General features: G+C 35.2%; 1 protein-coding gene and 1 pseudogene across 2 annotated transcripts in view; both read right to left on the minus strand.

Annotated features, from left to right (window-relative positions):
* Positions 1–16,883, minus strand: part of IKZF3 (IKAROS family zinc finger 3) — a 72,056-nt gene that overhangs the window by 44,070 nt on the left and 11,103 nt on the right. Inside the window, exons 2-3 of one of the 2 annotated variants that reach the window (XM_016164670.2) lie at positions 6,542–6,595; positions 4,472–4,570 (exon numbers count right to left, since the gene is read on the minus strand). In XM_016164670.2, the coding sequence (XP_016020156.2) occupies positions 4,472–4,570; positions 6,542–6,595 (153 nt within the window). Of the gene's footprint in view, positions 1–4,471; positions 4,574–6,541; positions 6,596–16,883 lie in introns of both variants that reach the window. The other variant, XM_016164669.2, reaches the window with a different exon arrangement.
* Positions 8,802–8,920, minus strand: LOC118604833 (annotated as a pseudogene).

Genomic DNA, 16,883 nt, shown 5'->3' on the forward strand with positions numbered 1-16,883 from the left:
CATAAAGCAATAGCAATCAGATTTATCAACATAAATATTAGCATGAAATGTGTGCAATGTTAAAATAAATATAATGCTCGAAATTTACCAAAAAAAGCCTTAAAAGTACTTCATGATGTTAATAGAGATTATCTTTGGATGGTAGGATAGAGGTAGGTTTTTCTTCTTTCTTTCCACTTCTATGAACATAAACTATGGTATAACACAACAATATAGTCTTTGTCCCTAGTTCCTGACACAGAGTTCCTAAAACTCTTGGAATTTCCTGAGTTACAGGAATACCTTTTGTTATTCATAACATGCTCCTTTCAATCACACCTGAGTTTCTGCTACTCAGATGACTTAGGGTGGGGACCCCAGATATCCTTGGGATGGGTTAGCCACCAGGGGAACCAAGTAATTAAAGGCCCATCCACCAACCTCCAGGAAGGGGATGAGGGACTGCAGATTGAGCTCTACAAAGCTCCTGAACAATGAGATACAGAGAGCTTCTAGATGAACACATCGAGGTATGCCCAAAGAGGGCATGGAAGCTCTCCCACCCATACCTTGCCAAATGTCTCTCTTGAATTTGGCTGTTCCTGAGTTGTGTCCTTTATAATAAACCAGTAATAGGAAGTAAAGCACTTTCCTAAGTTGTGTGAGTCATTCTAGCAAATTATTATACCTGAGGCTGGACAGAAGTGCAGGTAATCTGGGAACCTGGTACTTTCAATTGCTGTGTGAAGTGAGGGCAACCTTATGAGACTGAGCCCTTAACCTGTAGGTTCTGCATTAACTCCAGGAGTTTAGTATGAGATTTAAATTGAATTGTTGGATACCCAGTTTGTGTCTGGAGAATTGCAGAATCGGTTGTTGGTGTTGGAAAACACTCCAGAATAGGTGTCAGAAGTGGGATTTGTTCAACCAGGGGCTAATAGAAACATGTGATTTGGGAAGAGAAAGGAAGAAAGAGTGAGGGGCGAGAAACCTCTGATTCCTGGACACATGGTCACTTATGTCATGGAGCAGCAGCTATGCTGTGCTCAGTTACTAAAGGTAAAATTACCAAGGGTATTCAGAGATGGATCCAACTCCTAAGCAGTTGGTTCACTGGATATATAAAGAAATGCAAACTAATAAGAAAACAATGAAATATATAATCCCTCAATTACTGTTATCTGTAATAGCTAAAATAAAATGAAAAGAGATTGCTGGGTCAAGCTTTGATGCTGGAACAAGCTCAGATTTCAGTTGGTTTGAGCTCTGGGTACTAGGCTCAAAGCTGTCCTCGAAGGGGAAAATTATGCAGGAACAATAGAGAGTTGCTCTAAGACCTCTAGTCATCAAGAAGATAATTCACATGGGGGTGGGGGTTGGGGGTGGAGGGCAAAAACAAGAAACTACCAAAACCAGGAAGTATAATGTATAATGTGATTTTGTGAATCTGTATCATAAACTTTCTGAAGAACCTTTCCTAAATGGATTGTGAAAATGACTAAATAAGGGGGAGTGTCTTTGGTTTTGAATGCTACAGAGCAGAAGAGCATGTTTGAGTTGACACCACACCCACAGCTCACTGTAAAACTAAAACTATAAAATTCACTAAAATCACAGGTGGTTATACATGATCTGGACACAGAACATGTTTCTCCCTGGGGAACACTCAGCCTATTGGACTGGATAAAAGCTACTATAAGATCTGTTTATCCTGAGAAGGTGGACTATTTGACTCCTTCTATAAATGCCAACCCCAGATGAAGCAGCCGATATGTTTCATCTGTAAACCACACGGGACTGGCTTTATGATAATCAAGACAGTCACCTACTGAATATGCCTGTTATGCAGGTAATGATAAAATCTGTGGTTTAAGGGGGTGTCCTAAGAGTGTACATGTTGGCTAGGGAATGGTAAAGTCAGTGCAGTCACAGGAGGAGATGAGAATGAGGCTTGGAAGGAAGGTAATTACACAGAGGTCTCAAAGTGGAGGCACCAGGCACCATATGCCATGCAGGGTCACATGGGAAAGCACCACTGCCAGTCCAAAAAGCAGAAAAAAGGAATGAAGGAAAAATCCTAGGCTAGAGACTTCATTGGAGTTCCTGAGAAAAGGTAGGGCAGGGCAGGATAAACAGTTAAGGATTGGCTCATTTGTATAATTCCAGCAGGCTGTGAGACATTAAGAGTGGTTTCTAGTCCTGTACTTGGCCTTGACATTCCCTGAGATTTCAGGCAGGAAAATATTGGCTTAGTGTATGAGAGTTAGATAAGGAGACAGTTGCAGGGTATATTCTATATTGGTTCGTTTTGTATATGAAAAGCAATCTTCTGGTCAAACCTTCTGCTATCTCTAAGAATTGGCTATCTCAGGATCCATCTCTGAATACCTGAAATCTAGGTCTATAAGGCTCCTAAAGTGTCAAAAATGCAAAAAATAAGAAACTGGCCCTGTGATAAATGGTTGCTGAAGAGATAGATACAGAATCTAAGAAGACACAGTTAAAACAGGGACCCCTTTTGCATGGCTTTAATTTTACTGCTGCAAAATCAAGCAACATTCTGAGAAGCGTTTTTGAATTTGCTGTTTCAGCTTCCCCTCTTGGGTCTTACAGATGCTAATAAAAACATTAGATTAATTAACAAGAAAATGAGAAGAAGCAGAGAGGAGAGTCAAGGGACTTGTCTCAGCAAGGTGTAAAATTACAAACGTTATTAAGAAATAAGGTGAATAAGGGAAACATCGATAGGGCCAAAACAAAGAAGAAAAAGAAAGGAGGAGAGTTAAGGGACTCATTTCAGTAGGGTAAACATCTTTAGATGGTTATTAAGAAATGGGATATATAAAATGAACACCAATGGAATTGAAACAAAGGTCTTACTACAAAATTATGAAAGTGGGGTGGACTAAAGGGACCTCCCGCTGTTCCCTCTATATTAAAAGGCCCCAAACAAGTTCACTCTATTCATCCCAATTAAAAAAGCCAGAAGGCAAAGATTACAATGAGAAATCTGATCTGAATTGTCAGGGGCAATAGTCAGGCCGATTAATCATGACAAAGATTGACAAAAGGGACAGGGTCAGGGTTTGTTGGCTCTATCTCTCCCTAGGGACCCAAACTTTTGCATAGGAAAAGATAAAATGGGGAGAAGGTCCAGAAAAAAAGTTTCTGGGACTCCCTGACAGGGCAGCCTCCTGCACTATAGTACTAAAACATGGTGAAGCCTGAACAGAGTCTTCAATTAAATTGAGAGTATAGAAATGTAAGGGTTGATAGGATTAAGTTGGAGGTTTGGATGAAAACTGGGATGTTTAAACAGGCTTTATGTGACGAAGTTGTATTTCCTTTACCTGACCGTTTTATGGTAATGGATGTTATGTCTGACTAAGGAACACTTTCCCTACCTAGTATTGGAAAACCAAAACCTATTGATGAATTCTACCGGAGGTAACAGTTAAAAATATAATAGATGATAGATTAAGGTGAAAGTTTGAAGTGGGTGAGTCTCTTTTACTCGAATGTATTATAAGGATAAACACTGTGTCTGACTGAGAAAGTATTTTCATAAAACAGAAGGCATGTAAATCTGACCTTCAAGCAATATAATTGGATATGCTAAGTGGGAATGGATAAGGTTGCCCAAGTCCATACAGCACAGAAGAGAAGCTGGAGTGCTGGTACGGACAAATTCTGTGTGATAGTTCTATGAAGAGCATAGACTGGGCCTTATGGCAAAAACCTGAAAGTGCTTCCCAGCAATGACTACTGAGACTTTGGACAAGAGAATTTCTGCTTCAGGGCAATTACTAGCCTGCTGTTGGACATTAAATGAAACTGTCCCTATAACAAAACGCAATCTTAATATCTGAAATACCTATGATGTCTTAGGTGATGTCAGGTAAATGCTCTGTTGAGGAGGGCTGTGCTCAGAATAGTTCCATAATAAAATGGAAATGGTTTATACAGGATAATGCTACCTGGGGAATGCAAGCAGGAGACACTCATGAGCAGAGTCTCTTTTCTTCTAGGACTGACTTGGAACTGCGTAAGAAGCTGCCAGATTCTATTACTTGGACAGTGCCCTATAAATAGCACTTGACTGACCAACAAAGACCTTCTTGGTTTATGGATGGCAGTTCCAAGGTGAAAGGACAATATCCTATTTAAAAGACTACTACTCTGATTGAAGGTAAAAACAAATCAGCTCAGCAAGATGCATTACATGCTGTTTTGTTAGCAGAGATGAAAGAATTGAACAATGATAAAAGTCTCTGTTTCAGTTTTTACCCAACTCATGGGTCATGGCCTATGGCCTGGCCGTATGAATAGACAGAAGGACAATGGAAACCTAGTCTATTAAAGGATACCTTTATGGGGCACTGCCCTGTGGAAATCGTTATAGGAATATGAGGGGTACATTAAAGTAGGATATGTCGATACCCATCAACTATATCTATAACCATTAGTTTTTAATCTGTACACTATGGCTCACCTCCTGTATCTTCATCTTCATTGTTTGGGCATTCTGCGCTGTCCACGTTTTCTGTTTCATGAGGTTTGGTTAAATTGTAGTCATTCAAAATTTCTGGATCTTCTAGGAGATAAAAAGAATTTAACTATGCAGACAACTTTAAAGGGTTTTTATAAACACATATTAAGTAGACTCCTATGCCAGCTTCATACGATTCTTTAATGTTAGACAGTATCCCTTTCACATATACCCCAAGTGGGATATGTGAAAACTCTCAAGGTTTAGGAATATATCCAAGGTTCCTATGCCTTCCCATTAGACATGATTTTCTTAAATCTTGAATTAAAATACACTCAAGTTCCTTCTGGACAGAAATTCTTTCCCCTTTGGTATGTCTCACAATATTCGATAGGATGCTACTGTTATTTATGACCAGGAAGTATTAATATGTAGTGATGAGAAATACTGAGCCTGAAAATACTGGCATAATCCAATTTTGGAAAGATACTTTCCTTAGAAAAAGTCTGTAAGCTTCCTATTTTCCCTTTCTAGTCACATTTTAAGTGTGATTCTGTAGAAAACATATTGGCCCTCAAGTTCCTTTATTTCTTCGAACACTTACTAAATGCTGACAAGACTACAGATATCAATAAATCATAATTCCTGTCTCCAAGGAGCTTATACTTACTTTGCGGATGTAGATAAGCCCATAACTATAATGCAAGACTCAGACAAAAGATAATACAAGTCTACAAGGTATACTCAGACAAGTGATTAAGGGAAATACAAAGCATTACAAGAGTTCATAAGAGGGAGCAAAAATAATAAAAGCATGCTTAAATAAACAGAAAGCTTCTTAAAAATCAAGTTTCGCAGAAATATAATTTTGTGCAATATTGCTAATATTAGAAAAAAGAAAAAGGAAAAATGTAGTTGCAATTATTTCATGGATAAGCATGTTAGCTTAACAAAAAAATAACAAAAGAAATGAACTGAAAAGGTACCCCTTTTCTGTCAAATTCCTTCCCAATATTCAATAAAATATTTACTGGGAACCCATTAGAAACAACAAATAGTCAAAGACACTAAATCCTGTGAGTTTAAGCTGAGCTGAAGTAGGAGAGGTAACTAGATACTCTACAGTGGCACTCCTTTCAGCTGTAGCCATGACTGAACACAAGGAATGCAGGAGTATAATGGAAACATATTCCATAAAACCCATGACTAAGAGGTCCTTAAAATGTGGTCATCATGGATGCACATTTGGAATTATAAATAGGTAAAGTTTCTAATTTCTGCATATTATAACACACATTCTAGAAACTCTCATACTGTTTTAAACAGTTGTTCACTTTTCTCAATCTCGAACTGAATAATATATAAAGTGCTCACCTGAACAACTAATATGAGATATAAGTTCAATTAAAATATAAGGTTACAACACACAGTAACACAAAAAGTCACTTAAATGATAAATTTTGTAATATGGCATAAGCTTTGATGCACAGTCAGTTAATCAACAGAGAAAAAATAGAAGTTATGTTTAGGAAATAAATTATTTTAAATGTTTATAGTTTATTCTAGAGCAGGGGTTAGCAAACCATGGCCTCAGGGCCAAATTTAGCAATGGCTTTTGTATGGTCCCAGGAGGTATAAATGTTTTTATATTTTTAAAGAGTTGTAAAAAACATGAAGAGATCTATGGAACAGAGGCCATATGTGGCCCACAAAGTCTAAAATATTTACTACTTGGCTCTTTACAAAAAAGTTTGCTGACCACTGTTCCACAGCGAAAAGCACAAGTTGTTCAAATACAGGCTATGGTGTTACTCAACAAAAACTGTCTTTATTCAAACCAATCAGTTGAAAAAGTGAAAAGGAAAAACGTGATTAACATTAGGTAGGGTGTGGTTTGGTCCTACGATGCCAAAGAACTTGCAAACGGATGAGCCAATTCTGTATCAGGAAGAGACAACCCCATTTTCCCCCCAACACATTTCCATAGCATTTTTTACTGCAATCAGAATGTTCCTCTTTTCTTTGGTAATTTCTGTCCAGCTGTATTGCTAGAGAGGGAAGACCTGATGTTACCTGTGGGCACAGACTGCTCCTGAGTGCTTTTCAGTTCCACATTTGGTTTTATATCTGAAAGGAAAAAAAATTATTATTAGCTGTTTAGAGTAATTTTTAAATATTAATTTAAAATTAATATTAAATATTAATATTATTTTAATATTAAAAATTAATATTAATAAAAAATAATATTAGCTGTTTAGAGTAATTTTTTTTTAAATTTGAGCATCCTAAATTTAATGAAGATACAAATTTGGAAGCATTAGCAGCAAATTTCCTCTTCAAATTAAGACCATTCTCTCTCTATTCTTCCTAAAAAGTGCCTCAAGCAGAATATAAGGAATTATCTACATAGCAATTGTATTTTAAATTTTAAATTGTATTTTAAAGAGATTAAGATTCTTAATATCTTTGGTGTTTCTGATTTTTTTCATGAAGACCTGAGTTCCCATCTGGTGTTGTCTCCTTTAAAGAGCTTCTTTTAGCAATTTTAGTAGTGTCACTCTGAGAATGACAGTTTTCATTTATTTGGAAATATCTTTATTTTGCTTTGTTTTAAAGAATATTTTTACTTGATATAGAATTCTGGGTTAACAGTTTTTTCCAGCACTTTAAAGATGGCCTTTCACTATCTCCTAGCCCCTACTGTTTCTAATGAGAAGTCCGTGATATTTTGTATTATTGTGTGTGTGTGTATGTGCATGTGTATTAAATTATTTTCTTCTAAATGCTTTCAAGATTTTCTCTTTACCTTTGGTTTTCAGCAATTTGACTATGATGCTTAGGAGTGATTTTATTTGAATTTATCCCACTTGGGTTCACTGAACTTCTTATCTGTAAAATTACATTTTTCACCAAACTTAAGAAATTTTCAGCCATGATTTCTTCAAATACTATTTCTCCTCCATTCTCTTATTCCTTTCCTTCTGGGACTTCAATTACATGAATGTTATAGACTTTTTCATATTTTTCCACAGTTCTCTAAGGCTCTATTCTTTTTTTCTCCCAATGTTTTTTCTCTCTGTTGTTCAGATTGAATACTTTCATTGCTATCTTCAAATCCACTTACTCTTTCTTCTGTCATCTTTATTTGTTGTTAAGTCTGTCCAATGAGTTTTCTATTTCAGATATTATTTTTAGTTCTAGAATTTTCCATTTTGTTCTTTTTTATAGTTTCTCTGCTGAGATTTCTTATTTATAATTCATTACAAGCATATTTTTCTTTACATCTTTGAATATAATTATTATAGCCATTTAAGATCCTTGTCTTATAATTCCAATATCTATGTCATCTTGAGGTCATTCACCATCGAGTTCCTTTTCTCTTGAGTATGAGTGACATTTTTCTTTGAGTATAACCTAATAATTTTGGATAGTACCCTGGACATTATAAAAGATATGTTATATAATTATAAAAGATATGTTATATAATTTGTGGTGGGCTGCAGCTAAGGTAACCAGATGTCCCAGCATGCCTGGGATTGAGGGTTTCCCAGGCCACAGAACTTTCACTATCCCAAGAAAATTGAACCATATCAGTCACCCTTGCAGAAGCATAAATTTTTGTTATTTTAGCCTCAGAAGGGCTGCTCAGAGTTTGACTCATATATGTATAGTTCAAGCATCAGCTAGAGATTTGGATCAGCCAGAGAATTTATACACAAAAAAGCCCTCTGTCTCTTCCATTCCAGGATTCCCTACCCCCCTCTTATTTCTCAGCTGCTGTAGTTGCTATGATTTTTTAATCCAGTACAACTGTGGATTATCACCCAAGTTTTGGTCACCTTGAGATTACAACTGGGGCCTGCCCTTGGGCAAAAAGAAAAAAAAAAAAAACTCATAAAACATGTTGGTTTTGTCATTTTCTAATGTCTTCAGGTAATAGGTTTTTTCATATTTTGTCCAGAATCTATAATTGTTATTTGTTGGAATGTTGGTTCAATATGAGGTATTACTGAAATAGAAAATCTACTTTGTTCTTTATTTTAATGGTAATTATATACTCAAAACTGTTCAGGATAGTACTGATTTTAAATATTCTATACCATAATCAGGTCATATTCAATTTTTGTTTTAAAAAATATAATCACTATACTTATATTCTATTCTAATTTTAGAAATTTAACATATCACCCATTAGATGTTAGCAGCAAAGCATAAAGGCAGGGAAATATACATGTCTTTCTTTTCTTTTCTTTTTTAAGCGAGGCAACCCTTGGTTGACCTCACAGATTGCAAGGACCTTGTCATCTTAAAATCCCTTATTTTTTATTTTTTACGCCTATGGCACCTGGTCTTCCTAGGTGGTCTCCCATCTAAGTATTAACCAGGCCCAACCCTGCTTAGCTTCCAAGATCAGATGGGATCGGGCTTGTTCAGGGTGGCATGGCCGTAGGAGAAATGCACATATTTCAAAAATAAAAGCAAAGGGGTAGCCCAGGATGGGTGAGAGGAACATCCATGCAAGAAAAGGGGGCAGCCCAAGACAGGCTGCTATTGACCAATCAGCATGAAGTGTGCCTATGTGGGGTGGGCAGTCTGAATGAGGTGAGAGGGATTCTATGTGGAGGGTAGACAGCATGGGGGGAAGTCAGAGCCTGAGAAGGGTAAGAAAGGCATTTAGGCAGGAGAACTGCCTGACTTGGAGAACTGGAGTCTGAGAGGGATGAATGCAGTTTTCAAGCTAAGGGACAACTGAGCATGAAAAGTCAGAGCCTGAGCATAATGAAGAAGACATCTATGCATGGGGGTGGTCTGGTGTGGGCTGTCAGAGCCTAACCAGGGTGAGCAAGGCATCCACATGGGGACATTGGGGGCCAGCACCATGGAGCTCATGTAGAGCGAAGAGAGTTTCTATGCATGAGAATAGTCCACTGCAAAGTGTCAGAACTTGAGTGAAGAAGGGATCCACATACTAGAGGCAGCCTTGATGGAAGTGTCAGAGCCCAAACAGTTGAGAAGAGTGTCCATATAGAATAGTGGCCATGGTACAGGAAGTCAGAATTCAAATAAGAAAGGAGAACATCTGTGCTGTGAAGTATATAGTAGTGGCAATGGATGATGATTGGTTATATAAAGTGGGGATTGATCAAATAACTAAATATAAGAAGAATGAAACCGGGTTTTTCTCTGTGAGGGGAGTCACAAATATGAAAACATGTGGTACTGTATTGGAAATGGAGGTACTGGCATGAACGCAGGCTCTTACAATCTATAAATAGATATAAAATATAGGTGTAAATGTGTGTATATGTGTATGTATAGGTATTTATACATGTAGTCCCTAGCCCTGTCCAGTGAGAGCATGTAGGAGCAGTGACACTACAACAACTTCTGGCATCCAGATATTAACTCCTAAATATCATTCTCCACTTAAAGGAACCAGGTTCCTTGGAGAAATGGCTGATTCCAAGGTTGGGACGGGGAAAATACAAGATGAGTTTGGAACATTTTGTTATGCCAGAAAGCAAGGAAGTGCTCACAGAAGGAAGAGGGTACGTTAAAAAGATATAGAAACATGCTGCTGGTGTTTTCATTGGCCAAATCTGCAATAAGGGAGCACAAAAAAATAATGATAGTATTGGATTATAATCCATGGAAGAAAAAGAAATTCATGAGTCCATACTGACATTAGTAAGTGAATAAATTGAAAGTCTGATGACGAATGGAATATTTATATAGTTTCAGAGTGCTTCCTCCAAAACACTTATTACAAAAATAAAAAGTAACTATATAGTGGAGAACCTGGTAGATACCACTGTTACTGAGCAAAGGGATTATCATCAGTAATGGGACAAATAAAAATTATGCGCCACCTGAAAATAAAGAGAACAGGGCATCTCTTCTGTGATATTCCTGCCAAATATGCATAACATAAATCTAATCATGATAAAACAAACTCTAATTGAGGAATAGTTTACAAAGTAACTGGATTGGAATCCTCAAAAGTGTCAAAGTTAAAAAAGACTGAAGAACTATTCCAGACTTACGGAGAGTGAAGAGTTATGACAACTAAATTCCATATGTGATTTTGAGTTGAAACTTTCTCAGTAAAAGATATTAGAGAAACAACTGGAAAAATCTGAATGGAGTCCAAGGATTAAATGGTAATAATGCATCAACACTAATTTCTGGATTTTGATGGTCGTTTTGTGGTTCTGTAGAAGATAGAGCATATACATTACAGTATTCAAGGGTGATAGGGTATGTCAGCAACTTACTCTCAAAATTTCCGGAAAAAATAGTTTTTTTGTACTGTATCGCAACTTTTCTGTAAGTTTGATAGTTTTTTTAAGTTAAAAAAAAGCTACCTGTGAAACTTTTAATTGCACACTAAAGAGATTCTTAACAGAAAAAAAAGAAAGAAAGAAAACTAGCTCAAAGTTTTCATATGAGCAACCTTCATGTGAAAACATCTTTTAGTTAGTACAAAGCAAAATGATTTGGTGACCTAAAGAAAAAAAGGTCCTAGTCCCTTGAACTGTTTAAATCCTCTAACAATGACATTTAATAGCTCTCAACATTTTTTCAAGTGGTCTTTGTGTGCTGTAAATAACACCAGAAGTAACTGAGTACAGTTTCAAAGAGGAGATTCTGACTACCTTAGTATTCAGAACTAAAAGGAGACATTAAAACCATCTATAATCATGTTCTTCTTAGGTACTAAGAAATACTTAAAATACAAAGACAAAATAGATTGAAGTGTACTCTTCCCCCTGGACTTAAAGATCTTTATAAAAACATGAACCCCAGTAATGGATAGACAGTGAAGAAGTGCCCAACTAAAACGAGAAACTTGTTAAATATTTCTAAGTGCAGCAAAAACTTTTCATTTTTTAATGAGTCATTTGTCATTGCTTTATAATTCAGTCAAAAAAAAAATCTCCAATAAGCTTCTATTTGAAGGAGTCTACTGGGTTCTTTGTAATGTATTAGCAGTCAACATGGCTTTAAAATATTTCCCAAAAGAATGTTGTAGAAAACTAAAAAGAAAGGATCCATATTTTTTTTTGATAGAAATATAGTCTTCTGTATTGATGTTTATACATATCTGGTACAAATTATAACGTGGGTTAATTTTTTTTTTAAATATAAATCTTGTCAATTTTCCACGTTTCTCCTGTTACTTGAATAAGTACAGCACGATTCTGCCTCAGGGTCTTTGCATTTACATTTCCCTCTGACCAGAAAGCTCTTCCCCCAGCTAGCCACCTGGCCCACTTCCTCTCTTCAGTTGTGTGCTCAAAAGTCACCTTACCAAAGAAGCTTTACCTAACGACTCTATATAAAAAGTCATCCTACATTGTCACTTTCTCTTATCTTGCTTTATTTTTCTTCATTAAATTTCTTCATTATCACCACCTGGCTTATTTTTGGTCACTTTTGTTTTTATATGTCTCCCCCCGCCCCCTCCCCCAGAACGTAAGGTCCATGAGGACAGGGATGTTGTCTGAATATTTTGTTGCTATTTTGCTGTATCTTCAGTTCTCAAAATATTGCCCACTTATGATGGATACTCAATAAATATTTGTTAAACAAATACATGAATTTTTACATCTCTATCATTGATCTTTAATGAATACTCTAGATGTTCTGCAAACTACGGCGGCTTACTACCTATTTTTGTGTGGCCTGTGAACTAAGAATGGTTTTGATAATTTTAAATGGTTGGAAAAAATCAGAAGAAAATTGTTTCATGCTACTTGAAAACTATATGAAGTTCAAATTTCAGTGTCTATAAAGTTCTATTGTAACATAGTCAAACCCATTCATTTACGTGTTGTCTATGGCTGCTTTCACACTCCAACAGCAGGGTTGAGTGGTTGCAACAGAGACTACATGACTTGCAAAGCCTAAATTATTCACTATCTTATCCTTTATAGAAAAAGTTTGCCAAGCTCTGCTCTAGACCTACTACTAATACTAACATAATGTACTGTCTAACAGAGTAGCCACTAGGCACATGTGACATTTAAGTTTAAATTTAAATTAATTTAAATTAAAAATTCAGTTTCTCAGTCACACCAGATTTCAAGTACTCAAAGAACATGTGGCTAGTGGCTACTCTATTGGACAGCACAAAGAACTTTTCCATCATTGTAGAAAGTTCTGCCAAACATCACTGCCAAAGATTTTAAAATATCTCACTGCTGCTTCAGATACCACTGCAAAGCTATAACTTTAAAACAAACATTAAAACTCTAGATCAGGAAATAAAAGTAGTAAATCAAACCACGTATAAAAATTAAATATCAACCAAAACCTTAAAGATATAATACCAGAAAACAGCTTGTTAATGACCATTTTCTACCAATATTTCCAAAATTCTTATAATTTGAATTTCAGGAAAAAGTTGAGATTTCCATTAATGCAGTTATCAAAGCTATAAAGCATTTAGAGAGGACCTCACAAAGTATTTTACAAATTTGACTGATTGAAAACTTAATGTGACTTTTTAGAGGGTAAAAAAAAACACCACATGATGCCAAACATCCAGATAAAATATTTTTAAATGCATTTATATGTACGTGTACAAATACATATGTGGCATCATCTTTCCATTAGGATTTTTTGGTATCATAAATCTTTGGTTATCATAAAATTTGGTATCTTATCTCATTTAAAAGCCCAAATTATCTACCAGAAAACCCTAGTTAACACTCTTATATCATTTGTCCTCCTGCCCTTCCCACAACTAAATAACCAATCTTCTGATGTTTTAAGATTTCATTAAATCACTAGTGTTTTCCACTGACACCTCACCTCTTAAATAACAAATCTTGTAAAAGGTATAACTATTGTATTACTGAGATAGTCAACAAATATATTGGACTGTAAAAGTTAAAGTCTATTTCTTTTTAGCTTTCCAAAGCACTCTACGAATTTAGAGTTTTACTAGCAATATCAAATTGTTTTCCATCAGTACCGAAGACAAGTCTTCATCACATGTTTAGTGAGAGATGACAATTTCAAATTTGTGTTTATTCCTTCAAATTCTCTTTTCATTGATAAAGACATCATTTAAAAAAATTTTACTAGTTAGAATTTTTGTTATGATACCAAGATTTTTATCAGAAAACTAGCATTTTATGTGCTGCAAAATGAAAGGGAGTAGATTACAAATAAAATTTAAATTTTGACATGGCAGGAGTCTGGATAATTGAGATTTCCTAACAATTTACATGTGAATGTTTTGCCTCTTAGCTCTACTGTAAACTACCTATGAACAAAACCAAATATTTATATTTGCAACTGAAATCTGTAATTATAGTTTTAAGTCAAATGGTCATAAACTTGCCTTTCTTTTTATACTATTAAGTAATTTTCATTCAACTAAGAATACTAGCTAATGAAATTACACTTTTAGTTTTAAAGATCAGATTTCCACTCGCTGGTCTGTTTCCCCAGTAAGAAGTGTAGGAAATGTCAAATCTCAAAAAGACCTGCACTGAATTTGCCAACTGCCAGCAGCACTGATGCCTAAGATCTGCCAGAAAGCTGTCTCTGAACATTGACATTCCTTTCCACTTTCAATAACAGTAAACTGACTCCCTTATCCGCCTGCTTCTTGAAAAAAAATATTTATCTTATCTAAAATATCCACTTAAAAATTTTTTTTAATAAAATACAACATCCAATTTTACTTTTTAACTAAAAGCTTTGGAAGCTGAATCATTCACTACTAAAATGTATTCACAATTACAACATTAACACTTGGGGATGTAAATGTGGCACAGAAGTGTCAGCTACTATTTCTGAAAAGTTCTTCACCAGTTTCCTTTATTACTACCACATATGTATATATTCCCGGCACCTTGCCACAAGAACCAATATGTAAAATGAAAAATGATCCTTATATCAAAGAAATTAGAATATTAGAAATGGAGTTAATATCTTAACTAGGATAACTCTCCTTTCCCTGCCGCCTGATGCTTGAGTTTCCTCTAATATCCCCCTATTTGGGTTGTACAATCTCTGCTTAGAAGTTATTCCTTTCCATTTCAGAAAAACTGTAATGGTTAGAAAAGTTCCTCCTTTAATATAGCTGACCTCAAATTTCCTGACATGTCCATTTCAGGTCCTGGTTCAGCGTTCTAGAAACATACAGGATAAGTTATTACTTAGATGCTACCACTCGGTTCTCTAACCATGGGGAGAGCTTTTTAATGAACTCAGTTTTGCTTGCTTGTGGTCCTCCAAAAAGATAGCATCAAGCACTTAACTTAGTAATGCAAATTGAGATTTCATATTATCTCACAGAATTTCTGAAAGATAAACAGGTTTAATGGCATTTATTATTATCCTCACTTTACAGACAAAATTCAAGACACAAAAAATGACAAATAATATAAAGTCAGCTAATTGTCCAAGAGTACAATGTTAGTGACACATTAAGAAGAGCAGGATGAGGTGCTAGAGTTTCACCTTTGTTTCGAAGAATTTAAATAGTGTTTCTCTGTGTAGATTATATATCTCAGAAGGTTATAACTAGAAGAGATTTTAGACCCATTAATTTCAAATACCTCAACTGACTATGATTGAGGGGAAAATAAGATACAAAAACAAGGAGCATGCCTTAAAAGGAGAGTAATCCCTCCAAGAAAGAAGGGAAGTAATTCTTCCTTGGACTAAGGTAAAGTTAAAAAAATAATAGGACTACTTGTCTTAGGACACCAGGTCAAATACAGTTCATGCTACCATTCCATTTCTTTCTACTTTATCCTTTCTTATGAAGTATTCCATTTTCCTCCTAGATTAAATGTCTAATGAAGAAATTATAGACTGTGGGGCACAGGTCTAAAACAGCAAATTCAACATCTAGTGTTACTTTCTTTGAAAGATCAGCTATAGTAAAGTTGTAGAAAAATATATTTCTATTTCACCATGGATATCACATGCCACCAAATGAACATGGAGAGAGAAAAGGAAGAGTGGGCATTTCGTGTCATCGCTACTTTAAAAAAATATTTTTGCTAAAATCATTGAATCCAACATATTACAAGTAATATTTTCATTTTATAAATGCAAAATGCCTAGTTTTGGTTATAAAAAGTTATAACTGGGGACAAAACAGAATCATTAACTGAAGTGGGTAATAGACCTAAATGTAAAAATTAAAATGATCAAATTTCTAAAGGAAAACAGGAGAATATTTTCATGGCCTTAGAGTAGGCAAAGATTTCTAAAATAGGGCATAAGGTACACTTAATTTTCAAAGAAAGAAGAAGTGAGAAATTCATCTTCATTAAAATTAAGAATTCTATTTATCAAATATATTAAGAAAATAAATAAGCAAGTTACAGACTGGGAGAAAATACTTGCAATATACATTTGACAAAGTACACATTTCCAAAATATAAAAAAATGCCTACAAAATGAATTTAAAAAATACAAACAATCCAACATTTAAAAAGAATGTACAGAAAACTAATTCAGGTACTTTAGGGAAGAGGCTATCCAAATGGCCAAGGTATTCAACATCTTACTCATAGGAAAATGCAAATTAAAGCCACAGTGAAATACCATTACGCCGCCATCAAAATGGCTAAAGTTAAAATGATTGACTGACAATAGCAAGTATTAGCAAGATGTGACACAATTGGAATAGATATTGTTAGTGGGAGGATAAAGTGGCCCAACCTCTTTGGAAACTATTTGACAGTATCAAAGCTAAATATACACCTACCCTATGACCTAGAAAGGCCAGTCCTAGATATATATCCAAGAGAAATGAATGTATATGTCCATCAAAAGACGTGCATCAGAATGTTCATAAATAGACAAATACTGGAAACAATCAAATGTGCATCAATAGTTGAGTGAATAAACAAGTTGTGGTACATTTATACCACTCAACGATAAAAGAGAATAAACTACTAATAAATGCAACAATATGGGTGGATCTCAAAAGTATGTTGAGCAAAAAAAGCCAGACACCAAAAAGCACATATCATATGATTCCATTTACATGAAATTCAAGAACAGGAAAACTGATCTATGGTCATGGAAGTCTGAATAATGTTTAACTCAGGGTGAAGGGGTATATTAATTATAAATGGGCACAAAAGAACCTTCTGGGATGATGTTAATATTCTATATCTTGATCTGGAAGGTGGGTATATAGGTAAAACTTAATCAAGCTGTCTACATAAGACATGTGCACTTATTGTATGTTATTCCTTAATTTTTTTTTAGAAAAATCTATTAAGTACTCAAACATGCTCAAATATCTTAGAAACCTTAGAAATGCAATTAAAGCAGTATCTTCCATCTTTGAAAAAAGTTTGAATTTCAAGGGTTTTTCATGATTCTTCTATAGAGTCTTTATAGATTATATCTACATCAACCATCCACTGAATGG

Source organism: Rousettus aegyptiacus, unplaced genomic scaffold (assembly GCF_014176215.1).
Source record: "Rousettus aegyptiacus isolate mRouAeg1 unplaced genomic scaffold, mRouAeg1.p scaffold_m13_p_6, whole genome shotgun sequence".
NCBI lineage: Eukaryota > Metazoa > Chordata > Mammalia > Chiroptera > Pteropodidae > Rousettus > Rousettus aegyptiacus.